This window comes from Tiliqua scincoides, chromosome 2 (genome assembly GCF_035046505.1).
Source record: "Tiliqua scincoides isolate rTilSci1 chromosome 2, rTilSci1.hap2, whole genome shotgun sequence".
Classification (NCBI taxonomy): Eukaryota; Metazoa; Chordata; class Lepidosauria; order Squamata; family Scincidae; genus Tiliqua; species Tiliqua scincoides.
In genome coordinates this window covers 200,380,173-200,401,037 of record NC_089822.1, presented here as the reverse complement: position 1 = coordinate 200,401,037, position 20,865 = coordinate 200,380,173, and the positions used below count along the sequence as shown (strand labels likewise).

General features: G+C 47.2%; 1 protein-coding gene across 1 annotated transcript in view; it reads left to right on the top strand.

The window, feature by feature from the left end:
- SNCB (synuclein beta) overlaps positions 1–20,865 on the top strand; it is a 28,759-nt gene that overhangs the window by 1,306 nt on the left and 6,588 nt on the right. Inside the window, exon 2 of the mRNA XM_066613731.1 lies at positions 89–223. Within this exon, the coding sequence (XP_066469828.1) occupies positions 103–223 (121 nt within the window). The 5' untranslated portion in view covers positions 89–102. The remainder of the gene's footprint in view (positions 1–88; positions 224–20,865) is intronic.

Below are 20,865 nucleotides of genomic sequence, written 5' to 3'. Positions count from 1 at the left end.
GCAACATAATCATATCCCCGTTGGGAGCAGCCAAAGGAGCTCTTTGCTGAAGCCATCTTGCATACAGTGCCTTCTTGTCTCCACGCAGAGCTCCGTGCCGGGATGGATGCGTTAATGAAGGGCTTGTCCAAGGCAAAGGAAGGGGTTGTTGCTGCAGCGGAGAAGACCAAGGAAGGGGTGGCAGTGGCAGCAGAGAAGACCAAGGAAGGTGTACTCTATGTCGGTAAGGCTGCTGCAGGCACAGCTGCAGAGCTGCCCCACTGGCTGGGCCCCTTCTGCAGAAGGAACACCTCCACTAGCAAGAGGGAAGAGAGGAGGAGGAGGATCGAGCAAGGGAGAAGGAGTGAGGCTTCCATGGCTGGGCTGCTGGATCATGCTAGGTGGTCCTTCCTGTTTTCCCTCCCCTGTTCCAACTGTTGTGGGGCAGCAGTGAAGGAGCCAACGGTGTACAGCTGACCCAGGGACACTGAGTCAGGTGCTGTGGGGCAAGAGGCTGTCAGGCAAGATTGATCTAGTTGGGCAGAGTGCCTGCTTTGCATACAGAAGATCCCAGGTTCAATGTCTGGCAACATCTCTAGGTGGGACTGGGAAAGATCTTCACCTGGAAGAACCACTGCCAGTACTAGTTGGACCAGTGGTTTGCATGTACAAAGTGTTTTACAGTTACAAATTTGTCCCCTTTAGAGGCCCACTTGAAAGCCAGGGCTGGTCCAACTGTCAGAGATTGTTCCCATCACACCTCTGGAGCTAACCTGTGGGGCCTTGCTTGTCTTTGTTTCTCAAGGACCTCTCTGTCTAGCCCACGTTATCCAGGTACCTAACAATCTTTAATTGTTAGGTTAAACACTGATGAACTGTTGACAGGTAGACCACCACTACAGTATTCCTTTAAGTCAGTGTTTCTCAAACTGTGGGTCAGGACCCACCAGGTGGGTCTCAAGCCAATTTCAAGTGTGTCTCCATTCATTTCAGTATTTTATTTTTAATATATTAGACTTGATGCTACTATGGTATGTGACTGGAAATCCAGGAAATGTTACAGCTCTGTACTTTTAAAAGGGTACTATGTGTATGCTTTTATCAATTATAGTAAATGAAACTTACTCCTGGGTAAGTGTGGGTAGGATTGCAGCCTAGGATTGCAAAAAATGTTCCTGTTTGATGATGTCATGATATCACTTCCAGTGGGTATCGACAGATTCTCATTCTAAAAAGTGGGTCCCGGTGCTAAAAGTTTGAGAACCACTGCTTTAAACCATTTCTGCCCAACGTTGCATATACACAACAGGGATCAAATGTGTACACCTGTGGGTTGGGTCAAAATGTCAAACCCAGAGTGACATGTGAATTTTTGAATTTTCAGAGTAGAATCCAGTTTCTTGTGTAGTTATTTTCTCTTACTATGCTTCTAATACTGCTGACCCAGCAGGAAAAAAAGAGCGCAAGAATCATGGAATTATATTTTTCTTGTTCCAAACAGTAGTTTAAAAACGGCATGTGTAAGTTTTGAATTCCACAAAACGCTTTATCAAGCAAACCAAGCATATTGAAATGAATACGATTTGCTTGATGAAGAATTCTGTGACAATCAGATGCTTGCTTTTTCCTTCTTTAAACGATGAGTTGGTTGAATAAAAAATGTGAATGTTGATTTATACCTTTTCCTGCCCCTGCATAAGGGATACTGAAGCACAGGCTTTTGTCCAGTGGCCACCATAGGCAACTTCTTCAGTGCAAAGCTGGTCCCCATAGATACAGGTCCCCAGTGCAGTGATCTGTGATTATCTTCTAGATGTGATGAGGCAGCTGCTCCCTTCTGTGCAGATGCAAGGTCAGGCTTGAGGGTGGGGTTTAAGGGACCTTCCACCAGGGCATGGACTATGTGTGATGCTGCAGGTCCTTGGGAAATACTGTAGGGAAAGAGTATGGGTGGTTTCCTCTTGGTCAGGCTGAGCATGAGAGCCCAACAGATGCATATTCATAGATATGCTTTGCATTCAGGAGCCACCTAACCGGCTCTTACAGATTCACCCGCAAAATGCCCAGTTTGCTGGGACAAGCCAAACCTTCCTGGATCTTACCTCACCCCAATAGTCAGATATGTGTTGAGAGAGCTCCTCCAATTCTTCTGACATCTTCTCACCAGTAATCTTGTTGCCTATCACTTCATTTCATGTGGTTCCTTGCTCTCTTGGTGCTAAACTATGTGTGTTTCCTGTGCATTTGTGCTTCTTTGTCCTACAACTGTGAATTCATTAAAACAAAAACAGCAACGACGTGGTCCAAGTGCAGTTGCAGTGCAGTTACTGTAATAGATGGCAATTTGCCCAAAAATTTAGCGTCAGAAATCCTTGATGGGATTAATATGTAGCGGGATTTCAGGAGTTGAAAGAGGTCATATTCAGCTTCGACCAAAATGAAATTAGCAGACACAGGTAATGAAGCATTTAGGGTTATGGGTGCAATGATGCAAATGCTGTACTACTTGAAAAGGGAGAGAGTCTCTGACAATGGAGGAGGTGCAGGGTGATGGCCAGAAGGAGAGATGATGAGATGAGACTTCTGCCCATTAATGAGTTTGCACAAGGATGTGGGAAAGTAGAGTCCAAATCATGCAGAGAACTGGATGTGATGTAGACTACCACTCCCAGGCTGGACACACCCTAACATGCTCTTCTGTTAAAGGGCTTGTTTCCTGCCTCTCTTCCTGACAGCCGATTTAGGAATCCAGCCCAACTTTGAACATTTTTCAATGCAGACACTGACAACCAGGAGAACAAGATTGATTTGAACCCTGTATAGGTAAGTGATTGTCCACTCCAGATGCTAAGGCCTGCTCCTCCACATCATTCACCATTGTTCTCAGACTGTGGTGGGCCTTCTTGAGGAGCACTGGACACAAAGAGAAATAAAGAGAACTGCTAGGTCATGGTAATGGAATCATAAGCAACTGTTGTAAGGTACTTCTGCAGGGTTTATTCAGGAGTGATAAGTGTTAGTTCCTGTATTGTTCATGCACCCGTAAAGAAACAGAACAGGTCGGTCCTTAGCATCCACGGGAGTTTTGTTCCCAGAACCCCTGTGGGTGCTGAAAACTGTGGTTAAAGAATTCTGCAGTCTGCCCTTTTTTCTGCAGTCTGACCTTTTTCTGAGGCGCAGGGAGGTTGCATGCGACCTCCCCATACCTCAGAATGACTGCCAGAGCCTTCTGGAAGGCACTTTCAGTTTTTGCAAAAACTAAAAAGGCCTGCCAAAAGGCTCCAGCACGAACTCCCTATTACTCAGAAAACCTCCTGGATGTGACTTCCATTCATGTCTGGGAGGTTCTCAGTGGGTCCTCCAGCTGTGGGTTTGGAACCCTTGGTGGGTCGAATCCTCGGTTTCCAACTCTGCGGATGTGGAACCTGTATACAAGGTTGTTTTTCTCTCTGGAGAACATATACAGTGAAAGCAGTGTGTTGGGATACCTGGGAATGCTTTTTGGTTCTTCTTCCTGTGACTCAAGAAGCCATATTGTTTGTGATGAACAATGTCTCCCTGGGAATGAGGAGGAAAGAACCTCCTCTTCGATGCTCACATGAATGAGCACAAAGTTGTATGGGTGTTACTGTGCCTGAAAGAAGAACTTAGTGTTACTTCCTCACTTCCATTCTTCTCTCAGTGTGAACTGTTACAGAGTATTAAGTGCTTAGAGCAGGGGTAGTCAACCTAAGGCCCTCGGGCTGGATCTGGCCTGCCACCCAAAATCATCAGGCCCGTAGTCCTACAAAGATATATCCACCTGGCCTGTGGGGATCCTAAAAAAGAATTCAAGTTTGTGATTCTAGCTCAGTAAGAGCCCAAACCTGTCCTTGTCTACTCAGAAGTTAGTCCCGTTATAGTCAATGGGCTTACTCCCTGGTAAGTGTGGATAGGATTGTGGCCTTAGAGCGCAATTCTGATTGCTCCTTAGGCTGGCAGAAGTCCCTTGCACTGGCCCAAGGGGGTCATAAACGTGCCATAAAGCAGGTTTGCGCCAACTCAGAGGAGTCAGCTGGGCCAGTGCAGGGATGCACGCTGGCGTGCAGAGGCTGCATCCAGCCTCCAGACTGACTGGGGAGGCCTGGGTTGCATTGGCCGAGCACAGCCAACCCAGGGGTCTGGGGTGGGCAGGGAGGAGGCGAGAGGGAGGCGTTCTGGGGTGGAGGAGGGCAGGCAGGGATTGGGAGGTGGGGCTGGGACCCAACAGTTATGCTGGATCCCAACCCCATTCCCCCAGCAGCACTCTGCTCTCCTCTGACTTATGCCACCTCTGGAGGTGGCACGAGTTCAAGCAGACACATTGGAGTTGTGGTGGCTTACTCTGGGGTAAGGGGAAGAGTTTCCCCTTGCCTCCAGCTGAGCCACTTCAGGTTCCAGTCTTACACTGGATGCAGAGCAGGGCTCCTGGCCCACCTCTGTGCTGTTAGTCTTACAGTGCAAGTATAAGACTTACAGTGTAAGACCAAGTGCAGAAGCTTCCTTTAAGCATTATTCACTGTCTGGGCATGTGTCTCTGTACCATGTCCATCTTTTTTCTTAGCTCTATGAACTAATCAAGAGGTTTGCACATGCATATTATTAACATGCATGTTAATAATAATAATAATAATAATAATAATACCAAATGTGCATTGCGTTTTTATTATTGATGAACTCAGTATCTGGCCCCATGTGGAAGAAGGTTGCTGCCCCTTGGCTTAAAGTGTATTTGTTAAACAAGGGTAACTGAGTGAAAACAACTCTAGTTTCTAGTCCCTCAAAACGGCCATGGTGCCAGAAGATTGGAGGATAGCAAATGTCACGCCTATTTTTAAAAAGGGAAAGAGGGGGGACCCGGGAAACTATAGGCCGGTCAGCCTAACATCCATACCGGGTAAGATGGTGGAATGCCTCATCAAAGATAGGATCTCAAAACACATAGATGAACAGGCCTTGCTGAGGGAGAGTCAGCATGGCTTCTGTAAGGGTAAGTCTTGCCTTACAAACCTTATAGAATTCTTTGAAAAGGTCAACAGGCATGTGGATGTGGGAGAACCCATGGACATTATATATCTGGACTTTCAGAAGGCGTTTGACACGGTCCCTCACCAAAGGCTACTGAAAAAACTCCACAGTCAGGGAATTAGAGGACAGGTCCTCTCATGGATTGAGACCTGGTTGGAGGCCAGGAAACAGAGAGTGGGTGTCAATGGGCAATTTTCACAATGGAGAGAAGTGAAAAGCGGTGTGCCCCAAGGATCTGTCCTGGGACCGGTGCTTTTCAACCTCTTCATAAATGACCTGGAGACAGGGTTGAGCAGTGAAGTGGCTAAGTTTGCAGACGACACCAAACTTTTCTGAGTGGTGAAGACCAGAAGTGATTGTGAGGAGCTCCAGAAGGATCTCTCCAGACTGGCAGAATGGGCAACAAAATTGCAGATGCACTTCAATGTCAGTAAGTGTAAAGTCATGCACACTGGGGCAAAAAATCAAAACTTTAGATATAGGCTGATGGGTTCTGAGCTGTCTGTGACAGATCAGGAGAGAGATCTTGGGGTGGTGGTGGACAGGTCAATGAAAGTGTCGACCCAATGTGCGGTGGCAGTGAAGAAGGCCAGTTCTATGCTTGGGATCATTAGGAAGGGTATTGAGAACAAAACGACTAGTATTATAATGCCGTTGTACAAATCGATGGTAAGGCCACACCTGGAGTATTGTGTCGAGTTCTGGTCGCTGCATCTCAAAAAAGACATAGTGGAAATGGAAAAGGTGCAAAAGAAGCGACTAAGATGATTACTGGGCTGGGGCACCTGCCTTATGAGGAAAGGCTACAGCGTTTGGGCCTCTTCAGCCTAGAAAAGAGACGCCTGAGGGGGGACATGATTGAGACATACAAAATTATGCAGGGGATGGACAGAGTGGATAGGGAGATGCTCTTTACACTCTCACATAATACCAGAACCAGGGGACATCCACTAAAATTGAGTGTTGGGCGGGTTAGGACAGACAAAAGAAAATATTTCTTTACCCAGCGTGTGGTTGGTCTGTGGAACTCCTTGCCACAGGATGTGGTGCTGGCGTCTAGCCTAGACGCCTTTAAAAGGGGATTGGACAAGTTTCTGGAGGAAAAATCCATTACGGGTTACAAGCCATGATGCGTATGTGCAACCTCCTGATTTTAGAAATGGGTTATGTCAGAATGCCAGATGCAAGGGAGGGCACCAGGATGAGGTCTCTTGTTATCTGGTGTGCTCCCTGGGGCATTTGGTGGGCCGCTGTGAGATACAGGAAGCTGGACTAGATGGGCCTATGGCCTGATCCAGTGGGGCTGTTCTTATGTTCTTATGTTATGTTCTTCCAGCCATTCATTTCATCCCTCTCCAATTTCACTTTTGTCTTCTGCCGATCCTGCCTGCCTGCCTCTCTTCCTTACATCCTACCTTCCACTGTTGTTCACCTCTCTCTTCCTCTGTTCTGTATAGTTGAGGACCTTTTGGTTCCTGCTGTGACCTTCTACAAGAAAAACAAATTCTCCATTGTTCAGGAAGACTTAGCAGTGAAATTAGAAACGTCATCATTGACATTGCATGTAGTAGCACATCTTGTTGGTCAAGGCAGAATCAGAGTACCTGGAATAAAGGAACCCCCACTATGTTCTGCCTATAACAGCCCCTTCTGCCTGCGCTTGCCCCTGCCACACAGCCAAGTTCCTTCTTCTTTATATTAGTACAGGTATCGCTGTTGGAGAAAGCTGGAACTGCAGTTGTGGCCATCTTTTCTGCCTCAGACCATCCTGCCTGCACCTCCCAGTTCTTTTATGAAAACGTCCCTGCAGTGTACCTGATTTGTTGATAGAAAATACTAGGCCCCCTGAAATTGCATGTGTTTAAAAATTCCCATTTCTGCAACAGCAAAACTGAAACTTTGCAGCTGGGCTGAATATGCATTTATGGAGGCATCTTTAATTTGGTGACTGTATGCAGCTTGCATGATATTTTGGGGAAGAGGGATTTTTTTTCTTTGCAAAATTGCTTTTTAGTATTCATATTCTCTCCCCCCACCCCCGCCACCCTTTTGCTAGAGTAGAAGGGTTTGAAAAGGAGATTGCTAGGGAGGAGAATATGACTTTGTAAGGGCAGTAAGATGTTTATTTGGGGTGACAGGGAGGGCCTGATAGTTGTGCTGACTAGGGAAGTCCTACGATGTGTTCACTGGACATCCATCCAAAGCATCTCAATTTTGTCTGTTTTGCTATTGTCGGATAACTTTCCTGAGTTACAGGCCATTGGGTTAGAAACTTGTCCCTTAAAAAAACTGAAGCTGAGATGCCCAGAGTTCTGCTCAAGTTACTGGATCCTGGGCCTATGGCCTTGCAGGTTTCTGGAACCGCAGAGTATGTTCTGTCTGTTGGTTGTATCTTAATTAGGAATGCTTAGTCTTTTCTAGCAGGTGTAGCTCTAGCAAACATGGCATACATTAACTATTTGCCCCTCATTATAGACATGTAGATTTTTGGACCATGATAGCCAGCTGTGCTAATCTAGTCTCTGCTTGCTTAAATTAGAGCTGCTGGGGCATATAGAGGAGGATGTGACAGTAAGGAGACAGTGGGTCTTGAGGCAGCAGGTGGAACTTTCCTTCCCACAGACCTAAGTTTTGGCACTGTAGCCACACCCAACTCTGAGAAACAGGAGAGACCTGGGATGAGACATGAGGGTGACAAAATACAAAGTGGGAGAGAAGGAGCTACTATCCTTATATGTTGAGCAGGCTGCACATGTGGGTTTATGCAGAGAGCTCTGGAGGTTGTAAGGCTGGGCAGGGGACGTGGTGAGAACAAGCAAGTTGTGATACCGATTCAAAACCATTCTACCCATTACACAGTGAGGTGGTTGAATTCTGGACTTACCATGTCAGATTGTGGGGGTCTGGGGCCATACTTTCCCTCTCCCCGATATGCTGTTTTCTACATATGGGAAGCTTTCTATGTGGTGGTAGCATTATTATAATGGCACCCCCACTTTACCTTCTGAAATGGTATGGACTCTTCTGCACATGAAGATGTCTTACTTACTGGCTTAGTAAGTCTTGCTACCATGAGAATTGCCAAATTAAGGCAACTGCTTTATCCCTTTCCTAGGAGTAAATCCATTGAACTTAGCGGGACTTACTGAGAAAGCATACTGAGGATCGTGCTGCATGGCTGCTGTCCTGTTTCTGCTTACTTGGCATAATTGCCATTAACACACTGGTCCTGACTTCCAAGTAAAGAGCATAGGACTGGGCAGTAAATTTCCCTCCATTATTGCTACCTCAATGCACTGAATTGTGTCTGGCTATGGAATCTGGGTGGCAGAAGAGCCAAACCTTGATCTGAGATGGGAAATCTAACCCTCTATAAGCTAGTGGTCAATTATCTTAACTGTTTCTGCATTCAGGCCAAGCAAGAAAAGTGGGGAGGGGGGAAACTCTTTAATTTTGCTAACAGTGCAGTCCTAGTCATATTTACTCAGACATAAGTCTCATTGGCTTCAGTGGGACTGCCGAATCGGGTGAAGAAAAGAGGCAGCGATTATCCCGTATAGAGTGTTCTTGAAAATGGTATGGAGTGGTGATCTTGTGGGATTATGATTATGTGACTGAAAGAAGGAACAGGTGCCACGCACTGTGGAATATTGAATCAGGCCTGGTGATCTTCTGAACACCCTCAGAACCATTGCTTTCCAGGATAGACTCCCGTTCCCTTGGTATGTGCTACATTCATTGTTCCTTGATGGATGACCTTGCATTTGGCTGCATCCACGGGATTTTTGGAACACACCCAACCTAGTAAGCAATCCAGATCGCTGGAAGTGCCCACTCCTTTTCTTTAATTACCACTCTGACCATTTTGTATCTTGGACATGTTTTATTGGCAGAGATTTCTCTAGATTGCTCACAAAAAAAAGAAAGAAAAAAGGAGACGGTTGAACCTGCAATGGATCCCTCTGGGACCCTAATACAGGAACCTCTAGTTTTTCCATACTGTACTTAATAATTGGACTGTGCACTTTATTGGCATCGTAAATGGCCACTTTCTTAATTGGAATGTCTCAAGGTAGCCAGTCAATCCCCTTAAGCAGTCTGTTAAAATAATTTCAGTTACCCTTATGAACAGATGCTTGTAAATAATAAAAAGAGAGATCCCAGGAGATGCTGGGGAGGAGAACTGGCTGTGAGATCAGGGAGATAGAATACTCCAGGTAGCAAGGCAGGAGTGCTTGGAGGGCAGGAAGGCAGTTGTATGGGAAGGGCACAGTGGAGTAGAACAAAGGTGGTATCTCTGCAGAGATCTCCAATCCTGCTCCTTTTCCAATCCTGACTGAATCCACAGTGGAGAACAGGGCAGAAGCTCAAAGGAAAGGCAGCCAGACCCTGTTTCACTCCCGATCTTGAGTGTAGAGGAATAGATTTTCGTAATTTTAGTTTGCAGAGTGCTTAGTCATGTTTATCTAAAGACTTTGGGAATTCAGCCTAAAACCTGCTGGCAAATCCTCCTTCCCAACTGGAAAGCTGTATTCTGAGATGAACAGGGTGCATCATCAGACCCCCTCTGAATGCTGCCTTGGATTTTTTTTCCCCCCTATACCTCCATCCCCAAAGTGCAGAGGGCCCAGGAGAGGAGAGATGTAGAGGAACTCGGTGGCAGAATTCATAGCCTGTACAAGGCCCTGGGTTCCATACTTGTCATCTCCACTTAAAGGAGCTCTGGTTGTGAAAACTGGGGCAGCTCTCTGCTTGAAACCTTGAGTGGCAACTTGAATGGACAATTCTGAGCTGCTCAGGGTCTGACTCAGCATAATGCAATTGCATTGATTCATGAGCACCTTGCCTCTCTTTTATCCAAGGTGATTCATCAGCCTTAAGGGTTTTGTGAGGCATTGTTATTTCTCAGTGCTCTTGAGTCTACCTCCTGCCCCAGCAGCAGTGACTCTTGCTTCAGGCGGTATCATTTTCCCCCTTTTAAAAAAAATCAAAATCGTGTACAGAAATACCTCCCATAATGTGGGGCATACATTCTTGAAAAATTGAGCACACTGTGGAACAGTGCTGTAGATAGAAGACATTGTTGAGGATGTGGCAGGAAAATGGCACTGATTTGTCTGCACTAGGCACTGCTCCCATTGACTGTAGTTGCTGTCAATCGCACCCAGGACCAAGAGCATTATAATGAAACAGTGCAAGAGAAAGCAGCATTTTCAGGGGTATTATTATTGTACTGAGGTAACTCAAATTCTGCAACAAAAAAAGCAGAATCCCACAACCTGTATAAATCATGCAAACTAGCAGGGTATTTTTTAAAATTTTGTTGAATTGTTTCTACAGCTCTGTCATGGAAAGAAGCAAGGAGCTTCTATATACCTCCTTGTCTCCTGATCACAGGCAATTTTATATTGTAAAAAATTGGCTTCTCTGGCTTCTGCAATTCATCAGGCATGGTCCACACTTTTTCAAAGCCATCTTTGGAACTATAAAAACTTGAAACTCTAAAACCCCCAGAGATTCTTAAGTAGCTAGCAGCCCAGTCCTAACCTGTGCTGGTGCAGCCAGGGTACATGGTCTGTGCTGTATCCAGCATAGGTTAGGGGGTAGCTGCAAGTCTCCTCAGGGTAAGGGAATATTTTCCCCCAAGTAATGTCCCAGCCAGCACTTTCAGTCTAATTGGATCTCCGCCAGCTATATAGCTGCCAAAGTCTAAGCAGCCCAGTGTAACACTGGCTGGGCCAAGAAGGGGGTTAGGATATGGTGGAGGAGCTTCAGTTGTTCCTGTCCCCCTTCCAGACCTGACCCACCCCATTCCTCCCTCTCCCTGCCCAGGAGCATCACCTCCCAACCTCCAGACTGCCATCCAGCCACCCTCTCTTAGCCCCTGCACTGCCCAGTGGCGTACACTGCCCCTGGGTAACATAGGCCTCCCCGCTGGTTCTGCTTTATGGGACATTCGTGACACCCTTGGCTGGTGGAACACTGGCACTGGATTGTGCTGTGCGTTCTGAAGTCAGGGTCTCATTCTGCCACTCTTCAGCTATCCAGTGGGTGGACGGCTGCCAAGACATTTGAACTCTGGTCTCATGGGGCTCTGCTCAGCCTGTAACTGGACCCTGCCGGGTCTTTGGAACTGAGGAAGCTTCTACTGAATCAGCTAGAGGTCCATCTAGCTCAGTATTGTTTCTGCTGGCTGATGGCCACTCCCCAGGGTTTCCCAGCCCTATCTGGAGGTGTCAGGTGCATAACATGGGCTGTACCATTGGGCTGTGGTACAGCTATTGAGCTCACTCAGTTTCTCCCATTGTACAAATGCCATTGTACAAATCTATGGTAAGGCCACACCTGGAGTATTGTGTCCAGTTCTAGTCGCCACATCTCAAAAAGGACATAGAGGAAATGGAAAAGATGCAAAAGAGAGCGACTAAGATGATTACTGGGCTGGGGCACCTTCCTTATGAGGAAAGGCTACAGCGTTTGGGCCTCTTCAGCCTAGAAAAGAGACGCCTGAGGGGGGACATGATTGAGACATACAAAATTATGCAGGGGATGGACAGAGTGGATAGGGAGATGCTCTTTATACTCTCACATAACACCAGAACCAGGGGACATCCCCTAAAATTGAGTGTTGGGAGGGTTAGGACAGACAAAAGAAAATATTTCTTTACTCAGCGTGTGGTTGGTCTGTGGAACTCCTTGTCGCAGGATGTGGTGATGGCATCTGACCTGGACGCCTTTAAAAGGGGATTGGACAAGTTTCTGGAGGAAAAATCCATTACGGGTTACAAGCCATGATGTGTATGTGCAACCTCGTGATTTTAGAAATTGGCTATGTATCAGAATGCCAGCTGCAAGTGAGGGCACCAGGATGCAGGTCTCTTGTCATCTGGTGTGCTCCCTGGGGCATTGGTGGGCTGCTGTGAGATACAGGAAGCTGGGCTAGATGGGCCTATGGCCTGATCCAGTGGGGCTGTTCTTATGTTCTCCCACCCCACTTTTTTCCAGGAGCAAAGGAAACTACACAACACAATGAGGTGTGGAATACCAGGCTTGTTCAGATGCTAGGTGATAACTATTCTGAGTTGCACTTCTCCCTTCAGGTGTGCCAAAGGACAAACACTGAGCTACATTGCTGAGGAAGAAGATTTGATCAGGGAACAGCTGGCCCCAGAGGCATCCATTCTGGATTGGAGGCTGTGTGCAGACTGCCAGGTCACCCCGTCCAGCAGATAGAGGGTGTGAAATCCTTGGCTGTTGCCTGGCCTCTGGGCAGACAACACAATAATGCTCTTTGCCTGGAAGAGGTTTAGCTTCTCCAGGGCCATGGTTGGCCCTCTTCCAAGGGAGTCAAATAGCACTTGTGCCAATTACTCTTTTTGAAGGAGGCACTGGAAGTGCATAGAGCCTTGGTTGCGCTGGGGCCCTCCCTACCACTGCCTAGATCTGTGTTTTCTTTAGGTGTTGTGCACACCTACCATGTCCCCATGGGACTTGTTAAGGGAAATCAGATCATAGCAGATTACTTTGTCTGAGAGATGATTTACTGTGACATCTCTGACGGCAGCCTCTGGCCATCACAGACTGTACTCCCTGGTGCTGTGTACCCTTTCCTATGGCTTGATTATGGGATTCCCTACTGGGAGGACAGCATTAACTGCATTTCCAGGAGCTGCAAGGCTATGTGGTCAGTACCACCAAAGGCACACAGTTGTCCTATAAGCAAAACCCCTGGGCAAGATCCAGGAGCAGGAAGGCTTGGAGGGGAGAAGATGCTGCATTTGCCCAATATGTTGCAGCCACATTGGGTGACAAACACACAGATTCTGCTAACCTGCGCTGCAGCAGGGACATGAGAGCCTTGAAGACTAAAATTGGATATAGCAGTGCCAGGCATGGAAGCTTGGGAGACTCTTTGTCCAGAATCTGATACCAAGTAAAAACTCGATCAGAAAATATTAATGCCAGCCTTTCCCTGAAGGAGGCACTGCAAGGAGCAGAGTAGAATAAGATAAACCCAGCTGCTGCTGTCCCAGGATTGCCCACAAGGGGGTGGTGTAAGAAGCAGGACTAAAATGTTTGCTGTAGAGGAGCTCTCTGCATCTGCAGTGAGGACAGACACACACCCATCAAAAGTGGTGGAATTAGAGATGGGAGGTGTGTGTGTCTAATGTCCCATTGAAATGCAAATTAGAGCTACTTCCAAGATTCTGTCTGTTTTCAGTGGAAAAGCAAATATGAAATAAAGAAAAGTACAGAATATATTCCGTTTACTGCTTAGTAATTAAGCTAGCACCCTTGCATCTGAGTTTGAAGGGTACTGCTTTCTGAACAGAGGGCATGTTTTCCAGGAACTCTGAACCCCTGACACTCCTATAGTTGATTCTCTGAATGCTGGTTTCACATGGATCATGCCTCACATACCCAGAGAGGCACCAAAAGTTACAGTTCAGATAGTCCTCCTGTATGAGTCACTGCAGCTTCAGGTAGATATTGATGTTCCCATTCTACACAAAGAAACTAATTATACTTCACAGAGGAAGGTTCCTACATTGCCTGTTGAACATGAGTCATGAGGACCATCCATGATGTTGCCATGGGGTATCCCACACAGAACCCATTTATGGCAAGTGGTGCTATGAAGAATATTAACTAGAGGTACCTTTGCAAAGGTTTACTTGCATAGCTGCAATGCATTGTGGGGCATGTTGTACAGTCAAATGGTGGATGGGGAGCCTCCGCGGTCTTGGCAGAAAGCCACTCACCTTGTATATAAGTAATCTTGTAGAGATTTTCTTCATCATCTCATAGGATAGAAGCTGAATGATGGAAGCTGTGATGTGGATTGACTCTTGTGACTTGAAAAGCGAGATGTCTGGCAGGACCTATTCAATCTGGCTTTTGTGATGCTCTGTTAGGAACCCTCTGTTCATTCCACTGTACCGCATGTGATATAAAGCAGGACCCATTTTACCCTTCTCTTCAGGTGTCAAAAAAGCAGATTGCTACACCAAGGAGTTAATGTATTTGTTTTATCCTATGAAAATTCTTAGCAAAGGCATACACTGGACTGTCTTCTCAAATCACAATAGATTTGAGTGCTATAGACTGTAAATATTACATAGGCTAAAAGCATTGTTGTGTTTCCAGTATCAAGGTGCAATTTCCTGCTAAAGGCTTCTCCAGGATATTACAAGATGTGCTGTACCCCGTACTAGTAGCACTGTGCCCTGTCCTGATGGATTGTACCGGGGGGGGGGGGAGGCCTACTTCTGGAAGGGAAGCTGTCCTCCTGTTCTTTACTTTAACACAAAACGTTGAGAGACGACAGTGCCCCAGCACTGGAGAGGGGAAACACCCAACCTTCAAAGAATCAAATTCCCTTATTTAAGAAAAGAAAGGACCACAAAATGGTGGAGCAGGCAATATTTTCTTCTTTTCTGAAAATGGCAGCACACACACGTGTGCATCTGTGTACACACAAGCACATGTGTGTCTGTGTCCCATGCATTGTCAGATGTGAAAGCCGACCCCCTAAAGCAGGGGTGTCCAAAGTTTTTGGCAGGAGGGCCACGTAGTCTCTCAGACACTGTGTCAGGGGCCGGGGAAAAAAAATTAATTTACAATTAAAATTTGAATAAATTTACATAAGTTTACATAAATGAATATATGAAAGATGAACTTATATGAATGAATGAAGGTCTTGCAATACCTCAAGGTCTATAAAAGGCCTTGCACAAAACAAGGCTGGCCTTTCCTCTGCTGCCGCTACTGCATCACAGACGTGAAACAACAAGCAGTGGAGGGAGCCCTCATCCCATAGCTCACGCAAGAGGTCAGACAGTCTCCCTCAAGCTGAGAGCAGTTGCATTGGGCCAGTGTGGGCTCCAACAAATCTCCAGAGGGCCAGAGGCTCATTGGAGACTGGGGTCTCCCTGAGGGCCGCATTGAGAGGCGTCGAGGGCCGCAAGTGGCCCCAGGGCCTGGGTTTGGGCACCCCTGCCCTCAAGGAAAAAAACTCAACCCTATACAAGGTCCAAAGATGGCATGGGCATAGTAGGAAGGAAGAGTTGCATCGTTTGTCCCTTGTGATGCACAGTCACTTTCCAATAGGTGCTTATGACACTGACCCAGCCACATTCCACACTCTGCTTACAATTGCAGCAGCTGAGGAGAAATAAATATTTTCTCAGTGACAAAGCATTGTGGTTTGAACACTGGGAAAATGTGATATACCTGCAACAGAAGCACTGCCTTGAGGAAAGACATCTGGAATATTTGTCACAAGTTATGTTTCTAGATGTATTTATTATTCTATTTTTAAGGCTAGAATGGCCTCAGTGTCAGTTGTGAAGGGTTAACCTAGATTTATCTTCTAGGGGGCCTTCTATAAGATATCAGAGAAGTTCAGACCAGGGCCAGGAATGGTGGTGCTCGGGGAAATGGCATGAGGTTTGTTCCCTTAATCGGGAAGGTAAGCAACTCCACCTTTTAGGATCTACTACAGTATCAGCATAAGGAGGATGCCTCCTGCTGCCTCTTTCTGCTTTGGTCTGCCTAGGACATTTTCGGTCATATGTCTTGCATGGTCAGTGAGCAGATAGGTGCCACTAGACATGTTCTTTGAGATACCCAGCCCATTTGATTGGTTTCAAACCCAGCCTTCCTGTTGGAACCACACTGCATGCTGGAATATTTCAAGGTATTTCAATCCATAAAGCGTTTAAGAAGATCCTGATAGATCCTTCCAACATGGGGGTTGGAAGTTGAAGGTTCCACACAGGGTCTCTGACCAGGTGCTACATGATTAGTCCCAGCTAAAAAACCATAATCCTAGTCCTGTCAAAAGCAGCAGGATTTGTGTTCTTGCCTTTGGTTCTGTTCATGTGTTTTCCACAAAAGCTGCAACAAACTTTTAAAGGTCTGGAACGCAGGAAGCTGCCTTCCACACAGTGTGTCAGCTCATTGGCCCCTGAACCGCCCAATCCTGTGGGCATAATTCAGGAATGGATCTCACAGTCTGGCAGCATATTGTGTGATCTGCCATTGCCCCTGCCTCGTGCCATGCCAGTGGCCCACTAGTGACAGTGCAGCAGCCAGGAAGCCCCGCATTGCCACCTGTGGGCTGCCTATCATCGCTGGAACATGTAAGGTGGTGGCGGGAGCTGTTTGGAGAAGATTTGGGGCAGAGATTGGGCCCGGCTAGGGGAAGTTAGGAGGTGGGTGGAAAGAAAGTTTGGATTTTAGTGGAAGCCACGCATACTGAGATCCTATTCCCCTTTCCCTCCCCCAGGGTTCAAGACTGGGGTCTTTCCATCCTATCTGGGGACGCCACATGATGAACCTGGACTTGCTGTATACAAAGCTGGTGTTCTACTACTGAGTTGCAATATGTCATCTGAACACTTGCATCTTATTGACATCTAGTTCCTCTTCCCCCTCTCCTGTCTTCTTGTCACACAATGACAGCTGGTCATGGTAGAGAATACCACAAAGTGCATTCAATTCTTGTGAAATCATTACACTATTCCATGATTGATTGATTGATCCGGCACCATCAGTGCGTATGATGCTTTTCACAGAAGAGGGAGCAGGTTCCTGCCCCAAGGGGCTTACAATCTAGATACACGCAAAGCAAACAACAGAAGGGGAAGGAAGGGGAGATGATGCCATGATTTCAGTGATGCATACTTAAGCATAACTGTAGGAGAGCAGACTAACAGCCCAATCCTGAGCTGCTTGGGGTGCAGGACTGTGGCAGCACCAAAAATGGCTGCCGTCTAATCGTGCATGCTTTGGGCAGCCATGGGTGGCTCCTTTGGAGAAGGGGACTTTCATCCCCTTCCCCCAGGTAAATGGAGTAGCCCCACAATGGGGTTACTCGATTCACCACCAACCAAAAGGTTAGTGGTGAATCAAAAGCCTCCATGTCAGGCAGTGAGCCCAATGCAGAGACTTTGGATTCCCGCTCCTTCCCCAGCACACCTCCTCTCTGCCCTCCTCCCACCTCCCCGTAGCCTCCTCTGCCTCTCCACTCACCTCAGTGAGCGGGACTTCTCAGACCTGCACCAGCTCATTAGCTGGCGCATTCGAGGAGAGGAAGGGGGTGGGGAGGCTGTGAAAAAGGAGGATAGGATCTGGCATGTGCCATCGCTGTTGGATCCACCCTCTCTCGCGGGCTCCCCGTCCCATTCCTCCCCCCACCTCATTTCACCCCCTTCCTGCCCCAAATGCTGCTTTACCTATTCTAGTGGATCCAGGCAGCTCCAGCAACATCCTGGGAGCACTTCCGCCTCTTGCTGCAGTGTTCCCAAAATGGCCACCAACAGACTGCTGCGCACTCCATTGGCAGCCATTTTATGACTGTGGAACTCTGTCTGCGCACAGCAGCCCAATATGGAATTTTTCAGAGCCGGAATAGGATTGGGCTGTAAGCCATAAGATCATAGCAATACAGGACAAAATTGCATTGGTAGAATTGGATCATTGTTTCCTCCTATTATATCCTTTGTACAAATTAGGTTGTGGTGGTATATCCTGCCATATTGCTGTGCAGACCATTGTATTGACAACCTTCAGTCTCGAAAGACTATGGTATCGCGCTCTGAAAGGTGGTTCTGGCACAGCCACGTAGAATTGCTCTACATCAATACCTTTCAGCCATAAACACTACCTGTTTTTAACCCTTTCCATTCTTTCTACATTCTGCTCCTCTTTGGTTATCACTACAGTTGGGCTCCAGGCCATCAACTTTTGAAATATTTTTATTTCATTGAAACAATGGGTGGGAGCCTAAGTTTAGTTAGTCATGGGGACAGAATACTGTCCTTCAGCACAAGTGCTTTCAGGAGGCTAACAAATCCAGGTTCTGGGGCCTGGGGGAGCTGGCTATCAGCCCATGTGTGCATTATCCAAAACAGGCAGGAGCAGGAAACAGGAACTAGGAGGGTCCAAACCTGTTAGTCAAAGCTAGGCAGGGTTCAGAGCAAGCAAGAACTTAAAGTGGGCACCATCATCCCACTAACAAGAAATTGTGGAAACCAAGGACGAGCGCTGAGGCCAAGACTTTATGTGACCTGATCTACATCTAAGTGTTGAGATGGGCTCTTTGTCATCTAATGGGATACGCAGGCAAGCTAGCACCACAGCTTGTGTAGCACGCTTGAAGTCCAGAGCTCTGTCTACCAGGCTTGCTGTGGGAACTGTTGGCACAGGGGCAAGGTGCCACTGGCAGGAGCCCTGGATTGAGACACCCTCCCCTGGAACCTTATCATGACTGGGCACCAAAAGACAAGTCTTCTCTTCATGGCAGAGTTGTGTAGACAGAGTATGGAATCCCAGCAGGGGCAGTAGCTTTGGACGCTGTGGAACCCTGCTCACTGAGCAGAGAGGGACCTTGTCCAGTAGTGACCCCCCCCCCCATTGTATTTTGCAAGGGGAGAGCAACAGTCCCTGTTCACCCCAGCAAAACATTTTTTCCTGTGGTAATTTCTTGGTGTTTCTTCTGCATCTTTTTTTTTTTTTTAAATTGTGAATCCTTGTAGAACAGGGAAAGAGTTTTTGGAATTATTTTGTTTTGTAACAGCTTTGTGAACTTGGTTTTTTGTTGAAAAGTGATATAGAAATATACTGTGCCCCTCACACGTCACAGTCTCCCCTCCTCAACAGTTAAAGATACAGGGGCCAGGTTCTCCATTGCATCTCACCACCTGAAGGGCCTAGTCTGCTCTTCTCAGTGATATGGAAGGGTTTTGTTTTGCTCAGTCAAGATGCTGGTGACAAATCTTGAGGAGCCATGTGTGTTTCATCATCTTTGTGCATCTTTGGATCTGTTTGGATATTTTTGATGTGCCTTTTGACCCTGCACTGCCCCTTGCCCACTTTGTTTTCTTTTCTTTTTTTCTGTTGGTGCTCTGGCTCCAGCACTTGACAGGTGCATTTAATAGAAGGTAAAACACTCTTTGTTCCCTGATTGCAGGAACTGCTCCTGCTTCAAGATGTCTCTTGTCTTGTTGGAACACAAGCATGCAAGTCATCCCAAAAGGCAGTCACTTACAAGCCCTTTGGCCAGAGAGGCAAAAATTAGTGCTGGGAATAGCACACGTGGCCTCAAATTGCAGCTTGCTATGAATAACCGCAGACAATCTGTGAATTCTGAGTTCTCAGCCAAGGACAGGCCTGTGACTCTGGCTTGTTAGGAATTGGGTCTATCTTGTTGTCATCACCGTGAGCATCCCTTATACACTGATCCTTTTAATTTTCAACCGTACCCGTCAGTGCATAAATCCTGTGAGTTAGCTAGAGAGACTTAGGCTTCTGAGACATGGCCACCTGGTCTGAAACACTAGCCCACTCCTCTGAAATTAATGATACCGCCTTCCTGAAGAGTCGATATCTTGAATCTCTTCCACACTCCTTAAGAAGGCAGTTTGAATACAGCTTGACTTTGTATTGGCAACCTTCAGTCTCGAAAGACTCTGGTATCGCGCTCTGAAGGGTGGTTCTGGCACAGCGTCTAGTGTGGCTGAAAAGGCCAATCCGGGAGTGACAATCCCTTCCACACCGGGAGCAAGTGCAGTCTGTCCCTGGTCTGTCTCCCTGGCTATGGGCCTTCCTTCTTTGCCTCTTAGCCTCAGACTGTTGGCCAAGTGTCTCTTCAAACTGGGAAAGGCCATGCTGCACAGCCTGCCTCCAAGCGGGCCGCTCAGAGGCCAGGGTTTCCCACTTGTTGAGGTCCATCCCTAAGGCCTTCAGATCCCTCTTGCAGATGTCCTTGTATCGCAGCTGTGGTCTACCTGTAGGGCGCTTTCCTTGCACGAGTTCTCCATAGAGGAGATCCTTTGGGATCCGGCCATCATCCATTCTCACGACATGACCAAGCCAACGCAGGCGTCTCTGTTTCAGCAGTGAATACATGCTAGGGATTCCAGCACGTTCCAGGACTGTGTTGTTTGGAACTTTGTCCTGCCAGGTGATGCCGAGGATGCGTCGGAGGCAGCGCATGTGGAAAGCGCTCAGTTTCCTCTCCTGTTGTGAGCGAAGAGTCCATGACTCGCTGCAGTACAGAAGTGTACTCAGGACGCAAGCTCTGTAGACCTGGATCTTGGTATGTTCCGTCAGCTTCTTGTTGGACCAGACTCTCTTTGTGAGTCTGGAAAACATGGTAGCTGCTTTACCGATGCGCTTGTTTAGCTCGGTATCGAGAGAAAGAGTGTCGGAGATCGTTGAGCCAAGGTACACAAAGTCATGGACAACCTCCAGTTCATGCTCAGAGATTGTAATGCAGGGAGGTGAGTCCACATCCTGAACCATGACCTGTGTTTTCTTCAGGCTGATTGTCAGTCCAAAATCTTGGCAGGCCTTGCTAAAACGATCCATGAGCTGCTGGAGATCTTTGGCAGAGTGGGCAGTGACAGCTGCATCGTCGGCAAAGAGGAAGTCACGCAGACATTTCAGCTGGACTTTGGATTTTGCTCTCAGTCTGGAGAGGTTGAAGAGCTTTCCGTCTGATCTGGTCCGGAGATAGATGCCTTCTGTTGCAGTTCCAAAGGCCTGCTTCAGCAGGACAGCGAAGAAAATCCCAAACAAGGTTGGTGCAAGAACACAGCCCTGCTTCACTCCGCTTCGGATGTCAAAAGGGTCTGATGTGGAGCCATCGAAGACAACAGTGCCCTTCATGTCCTTGTGGAAAGATCTGATGATGCTGAGGAGCCTGGGTGGACATCCAATCTTGGGGAGAATCTTGAAGAGGCCGTCTCTGCTGACCAGGTCAAAAGCCTTTGTGAGATCTATGAAGGCTATAAAGAGTGGCTGTCGTTGTTCCCTGCATTTCTCCTGCATTTG